The sequence below is a fragment of the Anomalospiza imberbis genome, chromosome 20 (assembly GCF_031753505.1).
Source record: "Anomalospiza imberbis isolate Cuckoo-Finch-1a 21T00152 chromosome 20, ASM3175350v1, whole genome shotgun sequence".
Classification (NCBI taxonomy): domain Eukaryota; kingdom Metazoa; phylum Chordata; class Aves; order Passeriformes; family Viduidae; genus Anomalospiza; species Anomalospiza imberbis.
In genome coordinates this window covers 6,068,383-6,090,016 of record NC_089700.1, presented here as the reverse complement: position 1 = coordinate 6,090,016, position 21,634 = coordinate 6,068,383, and the positions used below count along the sequence as shown (strand labels likewise).

Here is a 21,634-nt window from a genome sequence, read left to right as displayed (position 1 = left end):
GTGAGCTCCTTTTTTTTTTCACCCCAATCTGAATTTTAGTGACACAAAAAGCCATTTTAGCTCGCTGTTCAAGGTGCTGAAGGGGTCACTGAAGAACAGAACTTTGATTTTTATGGAAATAAAAGTGCATTTTTTGCTCCTTCTAAAAAGCAACCTCGAATTATATGAATTTATTTCTTTATTTACTTCCCAGTATTGTCAAAAAATCAACCAAAATTGATCCCACGGATGGAAGTGACCAGCAGAGAGAGAGACTCTTTTATGGTCTCTTTCCTCTCCCCTTTTTCTTCCACATTATGCAGTTTTTAATACAAATATTTATCCCATTCCTGAAATATTTTTGATTTCTGGCCCCACATTCCCTCCCAAAGCAGTAAAATCAGCACTTTTGTGCACCACTCAAGGCTACCAGGTGCTCTGACAGAGCATTTCAATGAAGAAATGGCATCTTTTAAACATTTTTTCTTTTTAGCAAAACAGATTAAGATGATTTTTCAAGTTTGCAAATCACTCCCAACTTCTCCCATCCAGGTTATCCAAACTCCAACAGCAGTTTTGCCTTTTTACTGCAACACGATGGAACTGAAAGGTGCTAAAATGAATATTTTGAGAACATTTTCACTCACACAGGAGCTCATGCACAGTTGGGACATTAGATTTGAAATCTATTTACAATTTTACATATTTTACAATATATAATTCATCTTTACAGCTACAGAATAAGTTCAGACTAACATTGGTACCTTTTTTTTTCTGCTGGAACTTGGCTTCAAGTTAAACTAATTATTAAAAACAATTAAGTGCATGCTTAGAAGGAAGCTTTCAGGAGAGGTGTCAATGGACTAGTGTTGCTTAAAAATTACACCAGTTTGTGTAGAAAATTGCAATTCAGTTCAAAAAACCCACCAAAGCCTAATAGAAATCTCCTGGACTAAAATAAATACAATTTATTACACTTAACCAAAAAAAAAAAAAAAAAAAAAAAACAAAACCAACAAACCCAAAAAACCAAAAGTACTTTTAAAAATGTACTGATTTAAGCTCTTTTTTTTTTTTCTTAGCCTTAAATTTCCTTCCCTTCCCAACTAGCTGAGGATAATTATCCTGCATAAACCTGAGGCTGCAGTGGTGGGGGCAGCTTGTCATTCTCCACGTTTTCAGAGTCAATGGCTGCCAAGGCTTGACTTTTTGGTTTGATTTCTAAAGGATATTTCTCCACAATATCCTCCACCTCCTTGGTGATGCCATCAGTCCAATCAATGAGGTCTTTCTCCAGCTTCTTGGCTTCACTGACAATTCTTTCCTGTCTCTCATTCAACTGAGAGAGGAGGTCTAAGCTTTTGCACATCTGCTTCACCCCCAGGCACACATCAGGGGAGAAACTGTCAGATTCCTGCTTTTTTGGGGAGGTCTGGCCCGTCATGAAACGATCAAAATCTTCCTGGCTCAGATTTAAAGACTGAGCATCCAGTTTTTCAATGAAGGCCACAGCACAGCACTGCAAACAAAGCAGAGAGAGCATCACTGCAAGACTGGAATCACCACACACTGGAATGCACCCATTTTCTATTCCTTACCCTCTTCTTACACCAGCAACTGGGTTAACATTTTTTTAATGCCCTAAATGAACTTTTCCAGAAGTTAATTTTATCAGACACTTCATACAACTCCTTCCTCTCCCCAAAAGTTTGAAACTGAGCCGCCAAGGTACATTCCAGACCTCAGGGTCTGTGTGTCTGGGAGGTGAGGGAACAGCAGGAACATGCCAAGGAGACAGGAGCAGTGTATTAACATTTAATTATCTGATCAGCAGAGATCTGCTATGCAGATTAATTAATTAATTAATCTCCTGAAGGAATGTCAAAGCCCAGCTCACTTGGTGGATGCTCTGCTCCTACTGAAATGAACTTTTAACATTCCAAGTGTTTAATTCAACTCTGTAATTTCCCTCCAGGATACTTTATGATAAAATGCAGAGCATACCAAGAAATGCCTCTTGGAGAAGCTGTAAAAAACCTGTTTACCTGCACACATGAATGGCCTGATTCTGCAGGGCCTTCAAAAAACTCTCAGAGGGGACTTTGCATCTGGAACATCTGCACAGCCCAAACTCAGGGTTTGAGGAACAAGCCCTGATCTTGCAGGATAAAAACACACCCAAGTCTTAGCATCAGACTTTTCAAATAAAGGTTTTAAAGCTATAAAATAAGACAACAAAGCTCTGGTATGGACAACAGAGATGGAAGAGAGAGGAGACAAAACTAGCTGAGCTCTAAGTAACCTCAACCACTGTTTGAAGATGAATTTAAATTTATGTTTATGAATTTTAATTTAAGTTTCTAAATTTTAATTTATGCCCTTTGCTGGCAATTCCTACCTCCAAACACAAGCCAAACCACGCTGCCCGAGCCCACCCTCCCTGCTGCACTCACCAGGTTGGTGAAATAATAGCCATCCTCCCCAGTCATCAGCCTGCTGGGGTTGCAGAAGCGAGTGATGTACTGGATGTTGGACTGCAGGCGTGGGGGGTTCCCCTTCAGCACGATGTAAATCAGGGTGGGCAGGAAATCATCAGCAGAGGCTGGCTCATTTTTGGTGATTTTGATGGCATTGAAGATGTGCTTGCTGCATTTGGTGATGCAGGCCAGTTTATCCCGAGGGACACGCTTGGAGTCCATCTCGATGATGTCTGGGAGGGGAAAAAAGTCCTGGAATCATTCAAATTGTATTAATCAGGCACTGAGTAAGCAGGGTTTGCTGGGTAATATTCATGGAAATAAAGTGCATTTTTCTGCTCCTGCTCCTTCTAAAAAGCAGCCTCAAGTTGTGGGATTTCACTCCAACACTCTGGGATTTCACTCCAACACTCTGGGATTTTATTTAAATAGTATAATTTTAAACAAATTAATATGATTTTAAATAAAATGATATGAATTTAAAGAAAAAAATCGTTTATTGCATCATTTATTGCATTTATTGCATCATTTCTGTCTGTGGGGAAGTGTTTCAAGTAGATCAGTTAAGCCTAAGCACTTCAGTGTGGAAAATTATCCCTGCTCCACAGATGAAATTCCAAATTCCTGCATTTTAACAGCCTGGACCCACTTTGTATGACAGCAAAAATCATTTCAATAAGCAAGAGAGATGAAATGGAAAGCTGTGAATACAGAATTCATCACTCACAAACCTGTAATTGCCTTTACAACCATGTCAGAGACTTCTGGGATTTCCTCACTGACAGGAACACACAGCATCTGGGGAGTCACCCAGTGCAAAGCCCTGGGACAGGAGAAAAAGGGTTAAAAACTCTTCAGTGCCAGTGCCATGCAGGTGTTTGAAACCAGCTGCTTCCTGAACTCAGGGCAAAGGAATGCTTCCTGTGAATGAGGCATTATTCCAGCCATAAACCAGCTTATTCCACTGATGTAATTTATTTTCAGAGAAAGCACTTCCTTTTTTAAAAAATCTTTTTTGGCTGCAATTTAAAAAGCAAGTTTTCCCTGTGTAGTGGTTGTCATTATCCCAACTATTAATTCTTTCAGTATTTTAAATAAAATGGTTTGAACCCTTAACAAGGCATTTTTCTGTGCATACCACGAGGTTTTTAACATGGTTGATTCAGAGCTCATTTAGAGAATTTGGGATTACTCAATTATTTTTCATTTCAAGCCTTACCTGATCCTCTTTTGGACAGCAAGGTCTTTCTTCTCATCATCAGTTGTCTCAGGGCAAAAAACATATTTATACTGGCGAGTCATGATGTATTTCTCAACCTCATCCATTGCCTTCTCCACTTTTTCAGGGGGCACTGAAAGGGACAAATCCCACAAATTAAATATTCCAGGGCTCTTTGGAAGGTTTAATCCCAATATCAGCAAATTAAGATTACGCATTCAAGCCAACCTGAGTTCATAAATGGATGTAATATATCCATTATAATATATATATAAGAAATATATATTTATTCCATAAACAGAATAAAAGTTTTTTAAATGCCTCTCAGTTATCCCATCTCTGGGTCAGAAAAGGGCTTAATCCAACAGAACTCCACTGAGAATTCAAAAGAAAGTAAAAATGTTTGTAAAAACATTTAGACAGCAAAACTTCCTAGAGGGAACAATTCTAACTCTGGTACCAGAACCTGCTGCCAGCATTTCTGAAAGCTGGGAATGCTTTGCTTGAACTGAAAATTCAATCTGGTTTTACATCACTGCCTTTGGAAGAGGAAGATGAAAGAGAAGAACTTGGTACCTTTCCAACGTGTCTGCAGCCTGTCTGCTACATTTTGGTAGAAGTCCTGGGCACACTCAGATTGTTCCTCAATGCTTAAATCCTGCAAGGGAACAAGGATTAAGTGTGAAGGGCTGGCAGCAACACCTCGTGTTTTGTTTTGGTTTAAGGCAAGTGTCCAGCTGCAGTAACAGTCTGAGAATGCAGAGGTGTCACCAGAGGTGTTTATAGTGGCTCAATTTGAGTTAAAAACAGGAGAAGCCAACACTGGCTCTTTAATGTGTGAAAGGTTTGTATTTATTTGCTGAATAAATGGATATTAGCACAGGTGCTATGGCTTTTTCCCCTGAGGAGCACTGACAAAATAACTCAGACTAAGCAAAATGTTTGTCCCTATTTAACCTCTGATTTTTTATAAGACAATTTATAGCCAGTAAAAACCCCAAGAACATCAGTTATTTGAAGGAATACCTCTACAGCAGATATTTCTGATTATAAAGTCACTGTGAAATATATTCGCAGTGGTATTTGTGAAGCAACACTGGCTTTTGCTCACTGAGCTCCTGAAGAACATAACAGAGGTTTCAAGGTTTAAAATTAACTTAATTAAGACAATTTTCATCATTAAATGAAACCATACATTAAAAAAGTGTGGGGAGAATTTGATTTCTGAATTCTCCAAGGCAAAAAAATGGATATTTTCCTGAACACAAGTCTCAGCTCTTGCTGAAACGGGATTTTAGGCCTGGTTTATGTGTAGTAAAAAAAACCCATGTTTTGAGAAGGCTGAAGTAGGAAATGAGAACACCTTCAGTGCTTGAAGCCAAAAATAAACCCACGCTTTCCTCACAAACTCTGTGCTCAGAATGAACAGATCCTAAGAAAAGAAATAAAAGTTCAAAAAGATTTTAAAGTAGAGGGAATGTAAGAGTCCATGAGAACTTGTGAGGAGATAATTTGAGGAACTAAATAGGAAAGGGAGAAGAAGAGGGGGAAAAAAAAAGCTGTGCTGAATTCTGACTCATTCCAACCATAGGTGGCACCACAGACTGAGCAATATTTCAAGAACATTGATTTTTTTTTTTAATGGAAAATAAAGATAACACTTCTTATTAGAAAAAAGCAGCACAGTCAAGTTTCCCTTGCCCAATAAAAGGAGAGGGGTGGGTTGATGCTGAATTATCTTTAGAAGTTTTTAGGCTTAAGCTGTCTCATCCCTGGAAGTGTCCAAGGCCAGGCTAGATGGGGTTTGTGGAAGGTGTCCCTGCTCATGGAACCAGATGATTTTTAATTCCTTTCCAACCCAAACCACTCTGTGAGATCTAAAAACTCACCAGGTGATATCTTATATCATTTCCACAAGTCATATTAATGTTGCTGAACAGACTAATTTATGTGGGATTTAGTCAGGACTAATTTATCTGGACTGCTCTGGGGTTAGCAGGATCCTTTGGTCCCAAACCACCAAAAAAAAAAAAAGGCACTCAGATCTTAATTTGATTAATTCAATTTTCTGAAGGCTTCTGCCACACTCCAGAAAACCCAAACTGCTGGAAGAAGTGCAGCATTTCCTCCCTCTCTCCCCAATCTCCCCATTTTATTGAGACAAGGGGCATTCAGAGCTCACCCTTTTATGACTCATGGTGTCCAAGAAGAGTTTGCACTGCTTGTAGATATCCTGGCCAGGCTTCTGGTACGTCCTGATGAATTCTATGAACTCCTTGGACACTCTGTCTGTCTCGATGCTGGCCTGCCTGTGGATGGAAGGGCTGGGAGCCTTGGCCTCCTGGATCTCTGCTGGCAAAATTCAGGGCACAGCAGATCAGTTTTTTACACTGATGGATAATTGCAGAAAGGTTTTATCATTTTGAGTCACTTTTTTTCTTTTTTTTTTTTCATTTTAGGCTGTGCAAATTGGTCATTTGTGACTGTGTAAATGTAAATTGTAAATGAGCAGTTGTGTAAATTGTTTTTCTCAAGCTTTGCCAGGGAAATGCTGGATATTATTAAACACAGCAATAATTATTAAACACAACTCCAGGAAAACTGAGTATCCCACTGAAGTGGAACCTTTACAGCCACACCCCCACTCACCCTAATGACCTTTTCACATTAGAAGTGACTGCAACATAGGGCTGCTTTTGGGTTTTACAGTCACTCCCAGGTCAGACATCTCCATTTAAGGTTTCCAGCTGGGATTCTGCAGATTCCTAAAGATAATGGGGTGGTTCCCCACTGTCCCTGACCTCCACACTCCTTGCACCATCACAAGTGGCTCCCCAGCAGCTCAGGGCAGTTCTGCTCAAGGAACACACACTGCAAGATGACAGAGCTGCATCCATGGGGGGTTTTCCCACAAAACCACCTGATTTTCCAAGTTCCAAGTTAATTGTGCTGCTCCAATACCTTCACCCACCTTTCAGCTTGCCAGCCAACGCTGTTGGAAATGGAGGGATTGAACAGAGGTGGTGGAAATGAACGTGGTGAGAGGCAAGCAGCAGAGAGACAGAAAACATGAAAATATTCATGGTCAGCACGAGACAAACACGGCTTTCAACCTGAAAACACTTCACATGCACAGAAACCCTGCTTTCAACAAGCATGCATAACTCCAAAGGGAAAAGAAAGAAATGGGATTCATGTGTTTAAGTTGGTTTTATTTGGATTTGAGGGAGCTTAGTGGGGTTTTTTTTGGTTGTTATTTGTTTTTGAAGAGATCGAGCACTACAGAAAATCCAAAGCTGTGTCACCCAGTGAGTAGCAAACTCTGCTCCTCTCACCAGAGCTCCACGTTTCAGAGAATAACTTGGCCAGGCACCACCAGAGCACCTCTGGTGTTTCAGTGCCCAGAACAGAAAAGGTTGTGCAAATATTTAAATTCCAACTGCAGCAATTGAGATAGAGAGTGCAAATCCAACTCCTTTCTAGCTACTCAGGGAGACTTTTCCAGAGGGGATTTCCTTCCATTGCCTTTATACCTGAAATTCACTGCATGAACCCCAAATCCTACACAGGATTCCAGCTGAAGGGTGGCCATTAATTAAATTTGTCATTAGAGAAGCAGAAAGCTTATTTGGAAATAATAAACAAAGAAGAGGGCAGAATTATCAGTTATTTCTTCCATGATTAATCACTGATCTCATTTTACAGTACAGCTGAAGGTCTGTTTACTTACTTCTACAATGAGTTCAGTCTTTTATAAAAATAATAAGCCTCATTTTACTATTTGACCTTAAGGAATGTGAATATTATTTTTCAGTCACAAATTCAAACTAGATTGTTGTTTAGTTACTAGAGAGATGTAGTCAACTGAGGCAGATTAATATTAAGTATTAAAAAGTGAATCCTAATTAGAATGAACTGTCTTTTAATGAGTTACACCAAGAATTGCTTGTAGTTGCAGCTTCACTAATCTGAGCTGGAATCCTGATTTAAGGAAAATTAATCTGTACTGATTACCAAGGGCTGCAGGAACAAATGAACTTCCAGCAATAAAATATCCTCAGGTTTGTCCTGTGTTCTCAGAGAATTCAGTCTAAGAAGAAGCTGATCACAGCCAAGAAATTCCAACAAGTTAAGGAGAGCCCAGCAGAGGAAAATGCCAAAACGCCAGGAGCGAGCATGGGAAGAGTGAAGGAAGGATCAGCTTCACAAAGAATCAACATAATTAATATTTCAATCTTTCTACAGGAAAGCCACTTGTCACAGCAGAACAGGAGCACTCCAGGGATTCACTATGGTTGTGCCATGGCCACGGAGCCAGTCCAAGCATGGAATGTGAAACAGGTTTGTCCCAGCTCTGTCACACACAGCCCTCATCACCTTCCTGTAATAATTTAATAAACATCTGCACATTTCTTTAGCCAGCAGAAGAAGTCAGGATTGCAAACAATTAATGGAGGATGAGCTCTTAAAGCTGTTTGCATCGAGGGGTCTGGTGTCCTTTTGGTTTAAATGGAAGTAGTGTCTCCTCTTGATGGGAAATTTTCTTCTTGGTTTATCTAACAAATATCTGGAGATGTTTTGAGAATGCCAAAGGTCTTGAAGTGGTTTCAACTCACAGTAAGATTTGTAACAGCAACCTGGAATTTTTTTTTTTTTAATAAAAACACAAAGCAGCACAAGATCCAGCAAATTCTTAAAAAATTCTTTTTTTTATCCTAATCCTAAGGTGGAGCTAAAAGAAGCTTCAGCTTTACTCCTATGACTCCCTGCTAAAAAGCAAAGGATTGGTTTACAGATTCAGTATCACCTCAGGATGCTGGACTTGCTTTTTCTGCCATCTTCATGTTGAAGAGCACGAGTTACAACTGGCACAACCCTAGTTTGTGTTTAGCAAAGCCCAACTAAGAGCCAAGCTTACTAAAACCAGGCAGACAGCTTGCCCAGGCTGTTCTGCATTACCTTCAGAAGGGGAAGCCAGTTCCCAGGAGGGAGTAAAAATCTCCTTCAAATCCCTGAGAATGTTATCAGCATTTCTCTCCCTCCCAAGCTGTCCTTGCTTAGGGGTTTTCTCTTCAGCTGCTGAAATAAAAAGGCCAAAGCAAGCAGGGCACCAGGAGCAGGAGCATGGCAGGACAGGTGGTGAAGGGATAAAAAAAGAAAAGATGGAAAGTGAGAAGATGAACATTAAAAAAAAAAAAAAGGTTTAACACAGGTGAATGAATGCCTCGTGTAACCAGCTGCTGTCATGCACCAGGACAACTCTAACCACAAAAATGCTGAATTTCAAATAAAGGAAATGCATTGTCTCTAAGGTTAAGACAGATTAATGCTTCTTTTCCTTCTGGAATTCCTCCTCCACAGCCCAGCGTTTCCCAGCTTTTGCCCGTGTGAGCTATTGCTATGCCAAGCCAGCAGTGCCATTCATCACTCCTGCTTGTAACATTCTGTAGAGCAAACAGCCAGCCAGCCACAAACTCGATTTTCCCAGCCCACACAAACACTGCCAGCCTCACATTTATGTGCAGCTCAAGGCACCCTGCTCACACATCCCATTTCTTCCTGTCAAAGTGAGGCACTCCGGCAGCACCAGCTGACATTTTATCTCACTGTGAGTGTGGTATTTCTATCACACTCACACACAGCAGTTTGTTGAGGTGACTGACAGCCAGCACCTTCTCTGCTGCTCCCTCCAGGAGGAATTCCCCTTCCAGCCCTAAATCCTGGTGTGCCACCATGGCTGACTCAGGAGTTTCTCTGGAATGTGTGCCAGAGGAACAAGGAACTTCCCCTCAGCAGTGCAGTGCCACCACCAGGAACACATTTCTGCTGTTTAGTGGAAGAACTCCTGTGTAAAATCACATAAAAACACAGGTTTAGAAGTGCACTGTTCTATTTAACAGATTGTTTAGCATCACTCACATTTTTCTGTGTTTTCAGTAGCAATCACACTCCAGAAGCATCACTATTCCAACTTTTGTAAGTCAAAGCACAGAGCATTAATCTGCCTTTGAGAACAAAAAAAATTCATTTTAAAATGCACAGAAGCGTGAAAAGCAAAGGAGAGTTACCCTTCTTAGCTCCTGCTCTGGAAGAAGCAGTGAAGAACTTCTTCACAGTAGTGACCTTTCTTGTTTTCTCATTGGTTTTCTTCTCCTCAAACTTTGAGAAGGTCAGGGACTGTGCCCCTTGGGTGCTCTGGCTGCTGGCATAGGCTTCTTCCTCCTCACGCTGGAGCCTGGAGTTGGAAAAATACAGGTCTGATTTAAGGACTTGGAAACAAGGCAAAGGAGCTGATTTCCTATGCAATCATTAATTACTCATGTTAATTCTTCCCTCTGCCTGTCTCCCTTCACTGCAGGACACCCACCCTTTCCATGCTGCAGTGGGAGAAGTGAGGGAAAGCTCAGGGTTAAACAGTGAGGTCAAAAGGGAGAAGACTGAGGTTTAAGCATGGTCACCTTCCCCTCGTGTCACACCCTGAGTCCTCTAAAGGCACAGGGGAGGATTTCCAGCAGCAGATTCATTGCCTTCCTCCCTGCCTCACACTAAGTTCCCCAAGCTGTTACCTCAGGTAGTCCTTCCCCATCTTACAAAAGCAAAATAGCCTGTCCCAATCTCTGGAATATTTTGGGAAATAGATCATTGTTGTCATAATCTGCTTTGGCGATGAATATCTGCTTGAATGGATGAGGCAACGTTTGAAAGACCAAGTTTTTAATCTAAAGTAGGGGAGGGCAAACTCACCAACCCAGCACCCTTTTTTCCTCCTGTGCAGGAGGATTCAAATGGGTTACATTCTATCACCCTTCAGGATGCTGAGCAATTGTCTTTAAACATCCCTCCAGCCCAGGATGGACCATAAATAGTCTGGGATCTGCAATCTCTTGAGGCAGGAATTGTATCTTATCAGTGCTGACAAGCCTGTCTGCTCACTGCAACAAACAATCACAGCTCATCTGTGCCTTTAGCATCTCCCAGCTACTCATTAAAGAATTCCTTAAATACCCCACCTTGTTTTAGAGATGATCCAAGACTGGCAGTGTAAATATTTGCCCTAATAATAAAGTTTTTATTAAGTGTTTAAGACATTTAGGGCAAAGGAAAACAATTACATGACCTCTGTGCTGCTGCTTCTGAAAACACATCTTCCATTTTCAGGGTCAAGCATTTATCACACGAGGAAAACTAGATTGGTTTACAGAAAATAAGTAATCGGACAATTACCTAAATTAGCAAAGCTAAAGCTTTGATGCTCTTGGGCTTGAGCCTGCAGTTTTTAAGAATGACCACAGACAAGACTAAAATCAGTTTTTAATCAGCAGCTGGAATGTAAAACCATGGTGCTGCCTATACCCAAGAAAATAATTGCCATCTCCAGAGGGTATTTAATCAAAATTGTCCCTTTAACCCTCCTAACTGCTAGCTAGAAATACAGATTTGCATATGCAAATTAGGTCAAAGTATTCATTGGGAGATTGGGCTCTGTTTACATTTTCTTTTCAAACCTCTTATACCAGAATATCATAAACATCCATCTTTGCATCAAAAGGAAGGTTTGAATTCCTGCTGGAAAGGTCAAATTGGGGAATTTGAGATGCACCTGAGCAAACAGGACTAGGAAAGAGGAGGCAGGAACAGAATTTGGTGCAGTCACCCTGAAGGAATAAAGAAGGTTCTTTACCGCTCTGCCAGCTCCCAATCCTCTTGGATCTGCTTCTGCCTGGCCTTGTGGTATTCCTCCCTCCAGCACTTGGAGCAAAACCCCTGCCAGGCAGGATTGCCATAGTAACCACAGCCCCTCTTGCACAGCAGCTCCGACTGATCCACGTGGATCCCTCTGCGCTCCGATTTCAGGTTCATCTTCCTCCTGGAGGAAGAGGAGAAGGGTTACAAACACAAACGTGGCAGCAGCCTGCTAGAAATCATTTCTTCTGAGGGTTTGCCTTTAGAAAGGAGTCACCTGCTTGAATTATTTAACAGCTCCATAGCAACTGAATGAGTGCCACGGGAGGAAGGGCACAGTTACATAACGAGGAGCCCCAAAGCCAGGGGCACACAGCACATCTTTGTAGGGCTGTGACCCTCACACAGCCTCAGAAACTGCTCCAGGGAACCAGTGACAGTCCCACAGCCAGGGGACAAATTGCCAAGGCACACCTTTGTAGGGCTGTGACCCTCACACAGCCCCAGAAAGTGACAGGGAACCAGTGACAGTCCCACAGCCAGGGGACAAATTGCCAAGGCACACCTTTGCAGTGACAGTCCCACAGCCAGGGGACAAATTGCCAAGGCACACCTTTGTAGGGCTGTGACCCTCACACAGCCCCAGAAAATGGCCCAGGGCAGAAGTGACAGTCCCACAGCCAGGGGACAACGGCCCAAGGCTCTGCTCTCACCAGCACCTTTGTTCTGACAGCCAGAGGCACAAAGCAATGGGGGAAAAAAAGAAATAAAGTTCCAAAAGCCAACAAAGGGAGCACACAGAATATATTGTGCTCAGAGACTGGGCCTGCGCAGAGCCACACTGGTGAGGCTTCAGGGATCTCTGGCCTCCAAAAGGGGCCAGTGGGCAATCACAGCTGACCCAGCTGGGCACATGCCCATTTCCTCCAAGTTCTGCCAGGGTTAAACTGCCTGCCTGCACACAGCACAGCTCTGGGGGGTTATATTTAGTGTCTGCAACAAAAAAGATTCTCCTGCCCACACCAGCACCGTGGCAAGGCTGTCTTGGAGCATCCAGTGAGCATCCAGCCTCCCCTCCCTTTCCTGACAGAAACCATCCCACATCCCAGCTCCCTGCTTCCAGTGGGAAATGCTGGAGTCATCCTAGGAGCAAAGCAGCACAGGATCACCTGCAGCAGCAAGGTTAAGGTATGTATATTAAAATATTGATTTATTTTTGGGAAATATTGACAACAGGGACAGCAGAAATAGCACAGCAAGGTTTTGTCCAGTAAATGCAGCCCCTTTTCCTTCCTGCCATTCCAGAGGTGCCACGTATGGAAAGCAAGAGGGAAAGGGATTTTCTCAAACTGAAGATCAGTAACTGACTCAGAGTTATCTTCTTTTCCCCTGAAATTCCACCCCAAACTCTTCTCTGGATCATCCAGCAAAAGATGGAATATGCACAAATGTCTCAGAGTTTTCTACTGCAAGAAATTCCAGCTCTTTTCTTCCAAGCTCAGTTATCCATTTTAAAAGACTGAATGTTTAACATTTCCCATTAATGTAATCAAGTTATTTTAAGCAAAGTAACAGGAAACACACAAATTTCTCTGAGGGGGGAACAAATTAAATATTCCATCTTATCTACGTAAGTATTAAGATTTCTTCCACTTCTCTATTTTTTAAAGAAATAATGACTTTCTAAAAATGGCCTAAAAATAGTTGCATTGTAGAGAAATGCATATTAAGGGAATCAATTTCTTAATGACATAATTTATAGCTACATGTTCTCATTTTTATAGATGGGAGAGCAGCTGAATGTTTTCTTTTTCTTTCCCACTGTAAAAGTCTGAGAGACAATATTGTGCTGCTGCAGAGCAAAATGGAAAAAAAAAGATATTTTAAATATTTGAGAGCTTTACTTCATTCCCATAAGCAGAAATAACTGAGAAACATAAATATGTTGCTTTCACAAAAGATTTTTTGTTTCATTTGCTGATTTCTCAGGGAAGGTCAGTGTGGGAGCTCCTGGCCAACACCGCAGAGCTCAGAAATGAAACTTTCAGTGTGTGTCAGCTGCACAGCCTGGGCAGGAATTGCATTTCGGCAGCATTTGCACACTCAGGCCATTCCCAGAGCATCACTCATGTCCTTGAGCAACAATTCTGAAAAGAAAGGGGAAGCAAAAGCTTGAAACTCTTCACTGATTCAGTTTCAAGACCACTTCCTAAAAGCAGAAGCTGCAGCAGCATTTTGGTCAGAGACCTCTATTGCAGGTGCCTGTCCTAGAAAAAAATGCTATAAATATGCAGCAAATGTTTAATTGCCATTGATGTGAAGCTGATCAGTTAATGTTTTCACTGGAAACCACAAAGACACAATAAATAAAAACATTCTCACATCACAAACCTCCCAGAAATGTTACAGGCATCTCTGTCAGGAAATAAAACCCTATAAAATCCTGTCACCCACCAGGACAGCTACGACTCTGGAACTGCAATAATTCCAAGAATTCTGTTCTTATTCAAAAGCACCATATTCCAGACTCTGAGTTGAAAATTAAAGGAGCGGAATCAAACACCGGACCGTGTTTCTGTGCCACCCCAACACCTGAAACCACAGCATGGCTCTGTGCCCCTCGGGCACTTCCACCCTCCAGAGAGGCACAAAAATCCCCTCGGTGCCCACGGAGCCACCGTTCTCTGGCACCCCCTGGGTACACTGAACTGAGAATAAAGTTCTGTTCAGAGTCCAGTGAGCAAAGCAGGGCTGCAAGGAGCTGCAGAGTCAGAGCCCTGCCCTCCCTGGAGCTTTGCAGTGCCACCAGCTCTGCCCTGGGGACAAAGGAGTCACCCTGAGCCACAGGAAGGAGTCACATGCTGCACACACAGCTGGCACTTTCAGCTCCCTTCACACAGAAAAAGTCCTTGCAAACAAATAAAAGTTTCCCAGCTGACTTCTGCAAGTCAGCATTAATATTTTAATGAGGAAAACAACTCGGGTTTTGAGAAAAGGAATGTGAAAAAGCCCTCTCAAATTAATTTTTGGTAAGTAAATCACTGCCAAATCTTAAATAATAAAGTAATTGTAATATTACATAGTTATTTGTATTCATAACAAACATATTGTTTATTATATTAATAATATTTATATCGTATATTGTATCAGTATAATATAATGCAATATAATATTACTATTATATACTACACATAATAGTATGTATAATATATAATATAATCGATTTTATATATTTATAATTATAATCTTACATAATAAAAATGTTTTGTTGGAACTGTAGAGTGTTCAAAATGCTTTCTCCCCCTTCCTCTGTTCCCTTCCCTCCCACTCCAGCTAAAGGTGATCATTCCTTAGCCAACAATCACCTCCTCAGTGTTTGCACAGTCACACCACACACTTTCCATGGTCAGATCTCTTATTTTCACTCCTGCTCTGAATGCATGGCCTATTCAAAGCTCACTTCTAACACAACTGAAAGGAAAAAAACCCAAATTTGTAGTTTTTCTGGAGCTGGAGAGCAGGCAACTCCAAACACCTTTACACCACCTGCCCACTGAGAAGTCAGAAAAACATAAGGAAGGTAACAAATCTCCACATAAAAAAAAGAAAAATCTAATCCAGAAGAACAATAAAGTACCAGAAGATCATAAATAACATTAACAAGTACTATTTGGAGAGGTGCTTTGCACCAAACATCCTTCTTGCATCTCCTCTATCCCAGTTAAAGCACTTCAAAAAGCACATCTCCCTCCCAGGAGCAAAAATTTAATGTAATTTAAAATATCTTCATCCACTGCTTTGCTTAGCGAGTGTTTCAAAACACTCGGAATTCATCAGGGAAGGCAAGAATGACACCTCACAGTCACCACAGGACAAAATCTTCTTTTGAGCATTTCTGTGCCAGGACCAGACCTCATCACACCTTAATATCTGTGTTAATTAGCAACACCCCTTCGAAGAGTTCACAAAAACAACGGGCTCTCAGACTTAGTTATTAATTTATAAAATGCCTTTACCTAATGTTACTTATTTGCAAGTAAAAGCTTCTGGTTTCCCCTTCTCCAGTGAAATGGAAAAATGGAAATCACCCAACTCTTGTCTATGATTTTTGCACCTCACACACCATGGGTGGCTCCTGAGGGATTGATTTGGGATAATCCCAGCCTGGAAAGGTGTCCCACTGCTGGCTGTGGACACCAAAATGCTCCCTGTCCTGCTGCCACGAGAATTCCCACTTTGAACCTCCATGTTCTGCATGCCCAGCTTTATTTTTGCAAATTCTACTGAAATCAAAAGGAAATAAGGCCTCTGATTCACATGGAATCAGTTCTGTCTGCAGGGCTGCACATCAAAGTCTCCAGTGACAGATCTGAGCTGCTCCAGCTTTTTTAAAGCATCTCACAGTAATTTTGTTGTGATGAAAAAACCCACCAAATCACTGTGGTTTAATTCAAAATCAGCTTTCTACTGGCTTTAATGCAACTTATTCTGAAGCTTTCAAATACATCTTCCTATCAACATATTTTTCTTGCTGTACCCACACTTACATTTTTTTTTTCCTTTTTATTCACCCATTTAGAGCAAACACCTTTTAAGAAGGGCAATACCAACTCAGAGACTTCTCATCCTTGCTCACACCCCTCAATGTTTTCATCCAAGAAGAACCTCCAGTAAATCACAGCTCTCCCTTCAGAAAACAGGCACTCACAGACTCTTTTTCAGGAAGGACAAAGCAGCTGCCTGCCCTCTGTGGCTCTGTAAAGCTGAAACTGAGAACATGTGTGCAAACACTGCAGGGTTTCAGTTACCACCACCAGGAACCCAAACCAGCAAAACCAACTTTCCTGCAGAATATTCTGCCTGAGAGCCACTTCACTTTCCCTGTCACACACTTTGAAGCACCTTTGAGACAACACAGAGAGAGTTAAGACACAGGTAACACCCATTTTCTTCCAAGCCCATAAATCCCAAGGCCATTTTTGCCAGTGATAAAGGGGACTGAAGGAGCAGCAATCATTCCTCCAGGACCTTTTGTAGCGCAGTAACAGAAAAATACTAAATTCTAATTTTCACACAGACCAAGTTACAAAACAACCAGAAAAACCATATTAAATGTATTAAACCAGGTATCAGTCACAGCAAAGAGCAGGTGCATCCTCAGCTTTTATGTGGTAGGGAAAAAAGGGCTTCTCCAACCTGAACTGGATCCAATTTAATGCACACATGAAAGATTGAACTCACATAACACCTTCTTTTCAGCAAGAAACACAAGGAATTCTCACAGGACAAGCACTGCAGACACAGCTTTGGCTTGGGGAAAAGCACTGGGTGAAAGATGCTTTAGGAGCTGCACAGATTTACCACGGGCTCCAACACCCCCAGCTTGTTTTTCTGGTTCTTTTCCACCTCCCTGCCTTGCCAGGGATGGAGCAGGCAAAATGATCTGAACCTCTGTTAGCAGTGCAGACTGTGAGATCTCAGCTGGGTCATAAACTATTTATTAGTGCTGGACTGCTGAGGTCACCTTTAGAGAGCTGACTGGAAAAGCTCATATTCAAAGCTGAACAGAAAGGGTCTTGCTTAATCAATCAATAAGTACCTTCAGTAAGAGCTAATTGCAAACAATTCATAATTATTACAAGCTGTGAAGAAGCTAGTCCACAAACCAACCCTGGAAACTAAAGGAGAAGCTTTAATTCTATAATTGAAGCTCTATAAATGAGTTTCAGTATTGGTAACAACTTAATTAAATGTATCTAAACCCAGCAAAACACAAACTGGGCACAGGCAGGTTTGCTTTGGCTTGTGGGTATGTTTTGGTTTCTTTTTGTTGTTGTTGGTTTGGTTCTTGTCTTCCCTCCCAAAATTTCAGTTCTCTTAAACCAAAAAAACCCAAACATTAGCAACAACCCCCAGCAGTCTTTTCACTGGGCTGAAGCAAATGTGATTCAGCTCTTCAAAAGTCACTCCAGCACTTAATGAACAACCTGAATTCTTCTAATTCAAAAACATCAAAGTGCCCCAAAGAGTGTTCACAATGAACTCACTGCAACTCTCTGGTCTTTAATGGCCATTCCCAGAAATGGAATTTTAAAGCAGAAAAAAAAATAAGAAGAAAACCAGGGAGGCCTCCAAACACACAATTCTTACAGGAACTGCTGTTGGTTCACATTTTACTGGCACCTGAATACTCCATCAAAATTCAGAACAAGACAAATTTAATTAATAAAAATAGATTTAGAAGGTGGGTTAGAAAGTGCATCAAAACTGAGGGGTGGAGGGATGGAGTCAAGGTATATTTTGTCAATGGAAAAGTGCCCTTAAAATGTATTTATTGCAAAGAACCACTGACGCAAACGCCCCGAAATTCTGAAGAGCAGCAACCTACGTGTTGAAAGAGTCGTGATGCAGGTGGAACCCCAAACACTCAGGCATGTAATTAGCAGCAGGGTAATTAACCATGAGCTAATTTCCTCCCAAGGAAAGGGTGGGGCAGGATGAGCTCAGGCTGGAGAACAGCGAATACAAAAGCCATTAGACAAGTCAGGAATGAGGCAAGAAACCTGGGTGTTATCTCTGCAGTGCTCACACTTTTAATGTGCATCTTCCCTGCAATTACAGGATTTCAGCTACAGCAGCTGTAGGATAAACAGTGCAGGCTGCTAAAAAATAGTCTCAAGAAAAGAAACAGTCTGATGAGCAGCCACTTCAAACAAACCACAGAGCTGGTCCTGGCATTTGGAGGGGAAATTGCAGCCACTGCTTCAAACCTTCAAACTCCTGATGGCCACAAGGCTCCAGCTCTCAATTTGCTCAGCTTGGAGTTGTTTTCCCTTCAAATGTCAGCCCAGGCCTGGGGGTACAGGTTTGGTTTGTCCCCATGACCAGGCTGTGTCTCACCATGTGACCCACAGCTGTGCTTTAAACGAAATCACAGGAAACATCTAAACACTCTTTGTGCTGCTCGACTGGGAGCTCGGGTCACAGTAAAGAGAAAATGAGCTTAAACTGCTAAAATCTCCTCAGCAACAGGCTCCTACACACTATTTCCTGCCAACCACACTCACCTGGACACAGATGGAAATTAAGTTGCCTAAAAGCTCAGAGAAAAACTTCAAAACATTTTATACACTTTGTACCTATCTTGTTACAAGTGGCATTTTAGCAAGACTTCACCAACAAGACTTCTATGTCTAGTTTTAGAGCACAAGTAGTTAATTATCAGGAAAAAAAAAAAAGCCCCAAGTATAATTGGGGATTACACAGCAAGGAAAGAAGGAGCTGAGAAAGGCTGTGCTAAGCTTAAATAACACCACAGAACAAAATTAAATACTAGAATCATGGACTACCTTCAAGCTTATAATCTGTCTGTTGTGTAAAGCAGTCCTAGGAATTGGTATAATTGGCTTTATATACTATTCCCCCCTTCTACTGTGTGTTGTTCTGGGCTTTTTCTTGGTCAGCAAAACATTCTACTGAGCTACAGATCTCTTCTAATCCTCCCTGCTGCAAAAAACACTCGTGTAACCGTGTCCAGAAGGCCAGCACATCCAATTCCTGAGTAAAGCACTGTTCCTGGAAAACACCTTGCCCTTCTCCACTGGTCTGGTTTGCTCACTGGTCTCAAAGAAGTGTTGGGTAACTGGAAAACCAAAGGCAGCTCAGTGCAGTTCCCAAAGTCCTGATGTGAGGAATCAAAAGTAGTTTCAAATGAGCCCAAACAACAAAAGTATGGCAAGTCAATAATGGATTTAAATCACAGCCTCCACAATGTCACCCTTTCCCCCCAAACCATTCAGTGCTGCTAATTCCCAGCACAGGGCCCCACTCAGCCAAAAAAAAAAACCAATTTAATTTCGCCTGTAAAACCTTCTCAGTCAACCCAGCAGCCCATCCTAGCCCCTGCCACAGAGCAGCAGGGTTTCAGACAGCACAGAGCCAGTCCCCGAGAGAATTTGTTTGGTAATTCAAGCACATCATTCATCTCTCAGTATCTCACACCCTCTCTGAGCCACTCCCTGCTTCAAGGGAACAACCTGAACTCTGCAGTGCTACAAGCAGCGACAAACACCCACAAGAGCATCCAAAACGCACTGCTCAGCATCTCAAGTGTCCTCCAGACTTCACCTGGCTTGACTTTAAAGGACTTTGATCCTCAGCTGTGCAGGGAGAAGCCAGGCAGGGACAATACTTACAGGAAAAAAGCCAAAAACTCATTGATCCGCGAGGAACTCATCGGGGAAACAGGCTGGGGTGGGGGACTATCGGTAAAGTTATCAGTGACACCTGCACCCTGTTAGCTACAGGCACAGACCCATGGAATTAATTAAAATACAGAGATAATAAAAATTAGCTTTAGGAGCCGCACATGGAGGAGGGCAAACACCTACAACAGCATTCAAAATGCACTGCTCAGCGTCTGAAAAATTCTCCAAACTTCCTCCGGCTTGAGTTTAAAGGACTTTAAGCCTCAGCCGGGCAGCGGCAATACTTACAAAAAGAAAGCCAAAAACTCCTTGATCCACAAGGAGGTCATGAGGAAAACAGGCTGGGGGGACATGGTGGCAAAGCTGTCAGTGCCACCCGCACCCCGTTAACCACCGGCACAGACCCATCGAATGAAAGCATACGCGTCCATCTAATAAAAATCAGTTTTAGGAGCTGCACACGGAGGAGGAAGGCGGCTTGCCAAGTTCCCGCACACCCCGGTGTTTGTTTATCCCGGTGTTTATCCCGAGCGCTGCCGCCCTGCGGGGCCCAGGGACCGCTCGCCCGGGCCCAAGGCGGCAGCGGGGCCGGCGTGAAGCCCCTCGGCGGGGCGGACACCGAGCCCCGACCCCCAGGCCGGGCTATAACCGGGCGGACACGGCCGGGCCCGCTGTCCCCGACCCCGGGTGACCCCGGGTGACCCCGCCGGGCCTCACCCCGCGGCTCTCACCGACTGCCCCGGGCGGCGGGGCCGGCCCGGCCGCTCCGCTGCGCTGCTGCTGCCGCCGCAGCCCCTCACGGCCCCGGCGCTGCTCGGGCCCTCCCTCCGTCCCTCCCTCGGCTCCGGCGGAAGGGCGGGCGGCACCTCCGGGGCGGGACCGGGCCCGGAAGGAAGCGGGGCCCGGCGGCGCTGGGCGGAGCGGCGGCCGCGGGGAGGGGGAGCGGGGCCGGGTCCCACAGTCCCTCTCCTCAGCTGTTGTTATCGAGCCCTCCCAGCGTGCCGAACTCCCAGCCTGCAGCCTCCCTTCCTTCCCCAGAGCCCGCAGCAGCTCCTCCGGGCTCCAGGGCCCGGCCCTGGCCCCACACGAGCACCCCAGAGCTGTCTTGGGGAAATACAAAAATACCCGCTGCTATTTCAAACTCCTCTTTCCATGCTCAGTTACACAGTGTTGTGTGCTGGTTTTCATCTCTTTTTTTTTTTTTTTTTTTCTCTTTTTTCTTTTTTCTCAGCACGGACATCCCACTGTGAGAGCTTCAGCAGGACAGATGGACAGCAAGGAAATGACTTCAGAACAAGGGGGAAATCCGAAATTCTTCTGAACAGAGGCAGAAAGGTTCTTTTTGAGCACTGCCGAACCAGGGGCGGCTGCTGTGCTGTCACAGGGAGGATGGGATCGGTCATTGCAATGATCTGACCCCGGCCGATGGCCCCGAGCACACACTGCACCAGTGCCTCTGTTCCTGGTGATAAACGCCTAAATGCCATTAAAACAGCCCGCGACGGAGATTCCTGGCTTAGATTTCATTTGCAGTCAGGCAAAGCACACTCAAATCCTAGGGAAGATGAGGAAAAACACTGCAGTGGCTGCAGACTAGATGAGCCAGAATTCCAAGTTTTCAGTATCATAATCTTTTATTGCACAACACAACCTTTATGTCCGCATTTTCTTCTATGTGTTTTAAAGAAAAAACATACAGACTGTATATTACCTGAACTGAGAAGTCAAAAGTATTAAGAAATCTTACACTGCAGTACTCACAGTATTGAACATCACACATCAACATAATTATTAACAAAACACATTTGGAGATAATTCCAAACCCTGATCGTTAGCATCCAGGCTGGATTTTCAAAGGCATTACGGGTTACAATGCATAGACACATACAATTTATAATTCAGCAAAACAAAATCCATTTATAAAAGTCACAGTGAAAGTGGAGGTAAACTTATACTAAGCTTGTGTAAGTAAAATGACTATGAACTGCTGTTCTGGAAAGTGATTTCCAGTTAGAGAATTATATACAGGAGATAATAACAGAATTATCCTCTGAAATCAGCTTATCTGC

The 21,634-nt window shown here is 42.9% G+C and overlaps 1 protein-coding gene across 13 annotated transcripts; it reads right to left on the bottom strand.

Annotated features, from left to right (window-relative positions):
• Positions 1 to 447: 447 nt before the first annotated feature.
• On the bottom strand, positions 448 to 20,454 carry RABGEF1 (RAB guanine nucleotide exchange factor 1). 13 transcript variants are annotated; one of them, XM_068210363.1, is made up of 11 exons: positions 20,297 to 20,454; positions 11,357 to 11,542; positions 9,744 to 9,910; positions 8,635 to 8,754; positions 6,647 to 6,667; positions 5,858 to 6,027; positions 4,252 to 4,333; positions 3,676 to 3,808; positions 3,188 to 3,279; positions 2,433 to 2,689; positions 448 to 1,498 (listed from the first exon to the last, which is right to left on the bottom strand). In XM_068210363.1, the coding sequence occupies exons 2-11, from the start codon at positions 11,533 to 11,535 to the stop codon at positions 1,100 to 1,102; spliced, it is 1,620 nt and encodes a 539-aa protein (XP_068066464.1). In that variant the 5' UTR covers positions 11,536 to 11,542; positions 20,297 to 20,454; the 3' UTR covers positions 448 to 1,099. The 13 variants fall into 13 exon arrangements, with proteins under 13 accessions (XP_068066464.1, XP_068066460.1, XP_068066465.1 ...); XM_068210359.1 differs by lacking the exon at positions 20,297 to 20,454 and adding an exon at positions 19,554 to 19,745; XM_068210364.1 differs by lacking the exon at positions 20,297 to 20,454 and adding an exon at positions 18,692 to 19,439.
• Between the last annotated feature and the right edge of the window lie 1,180 nt (positions 20,455 to 21,634).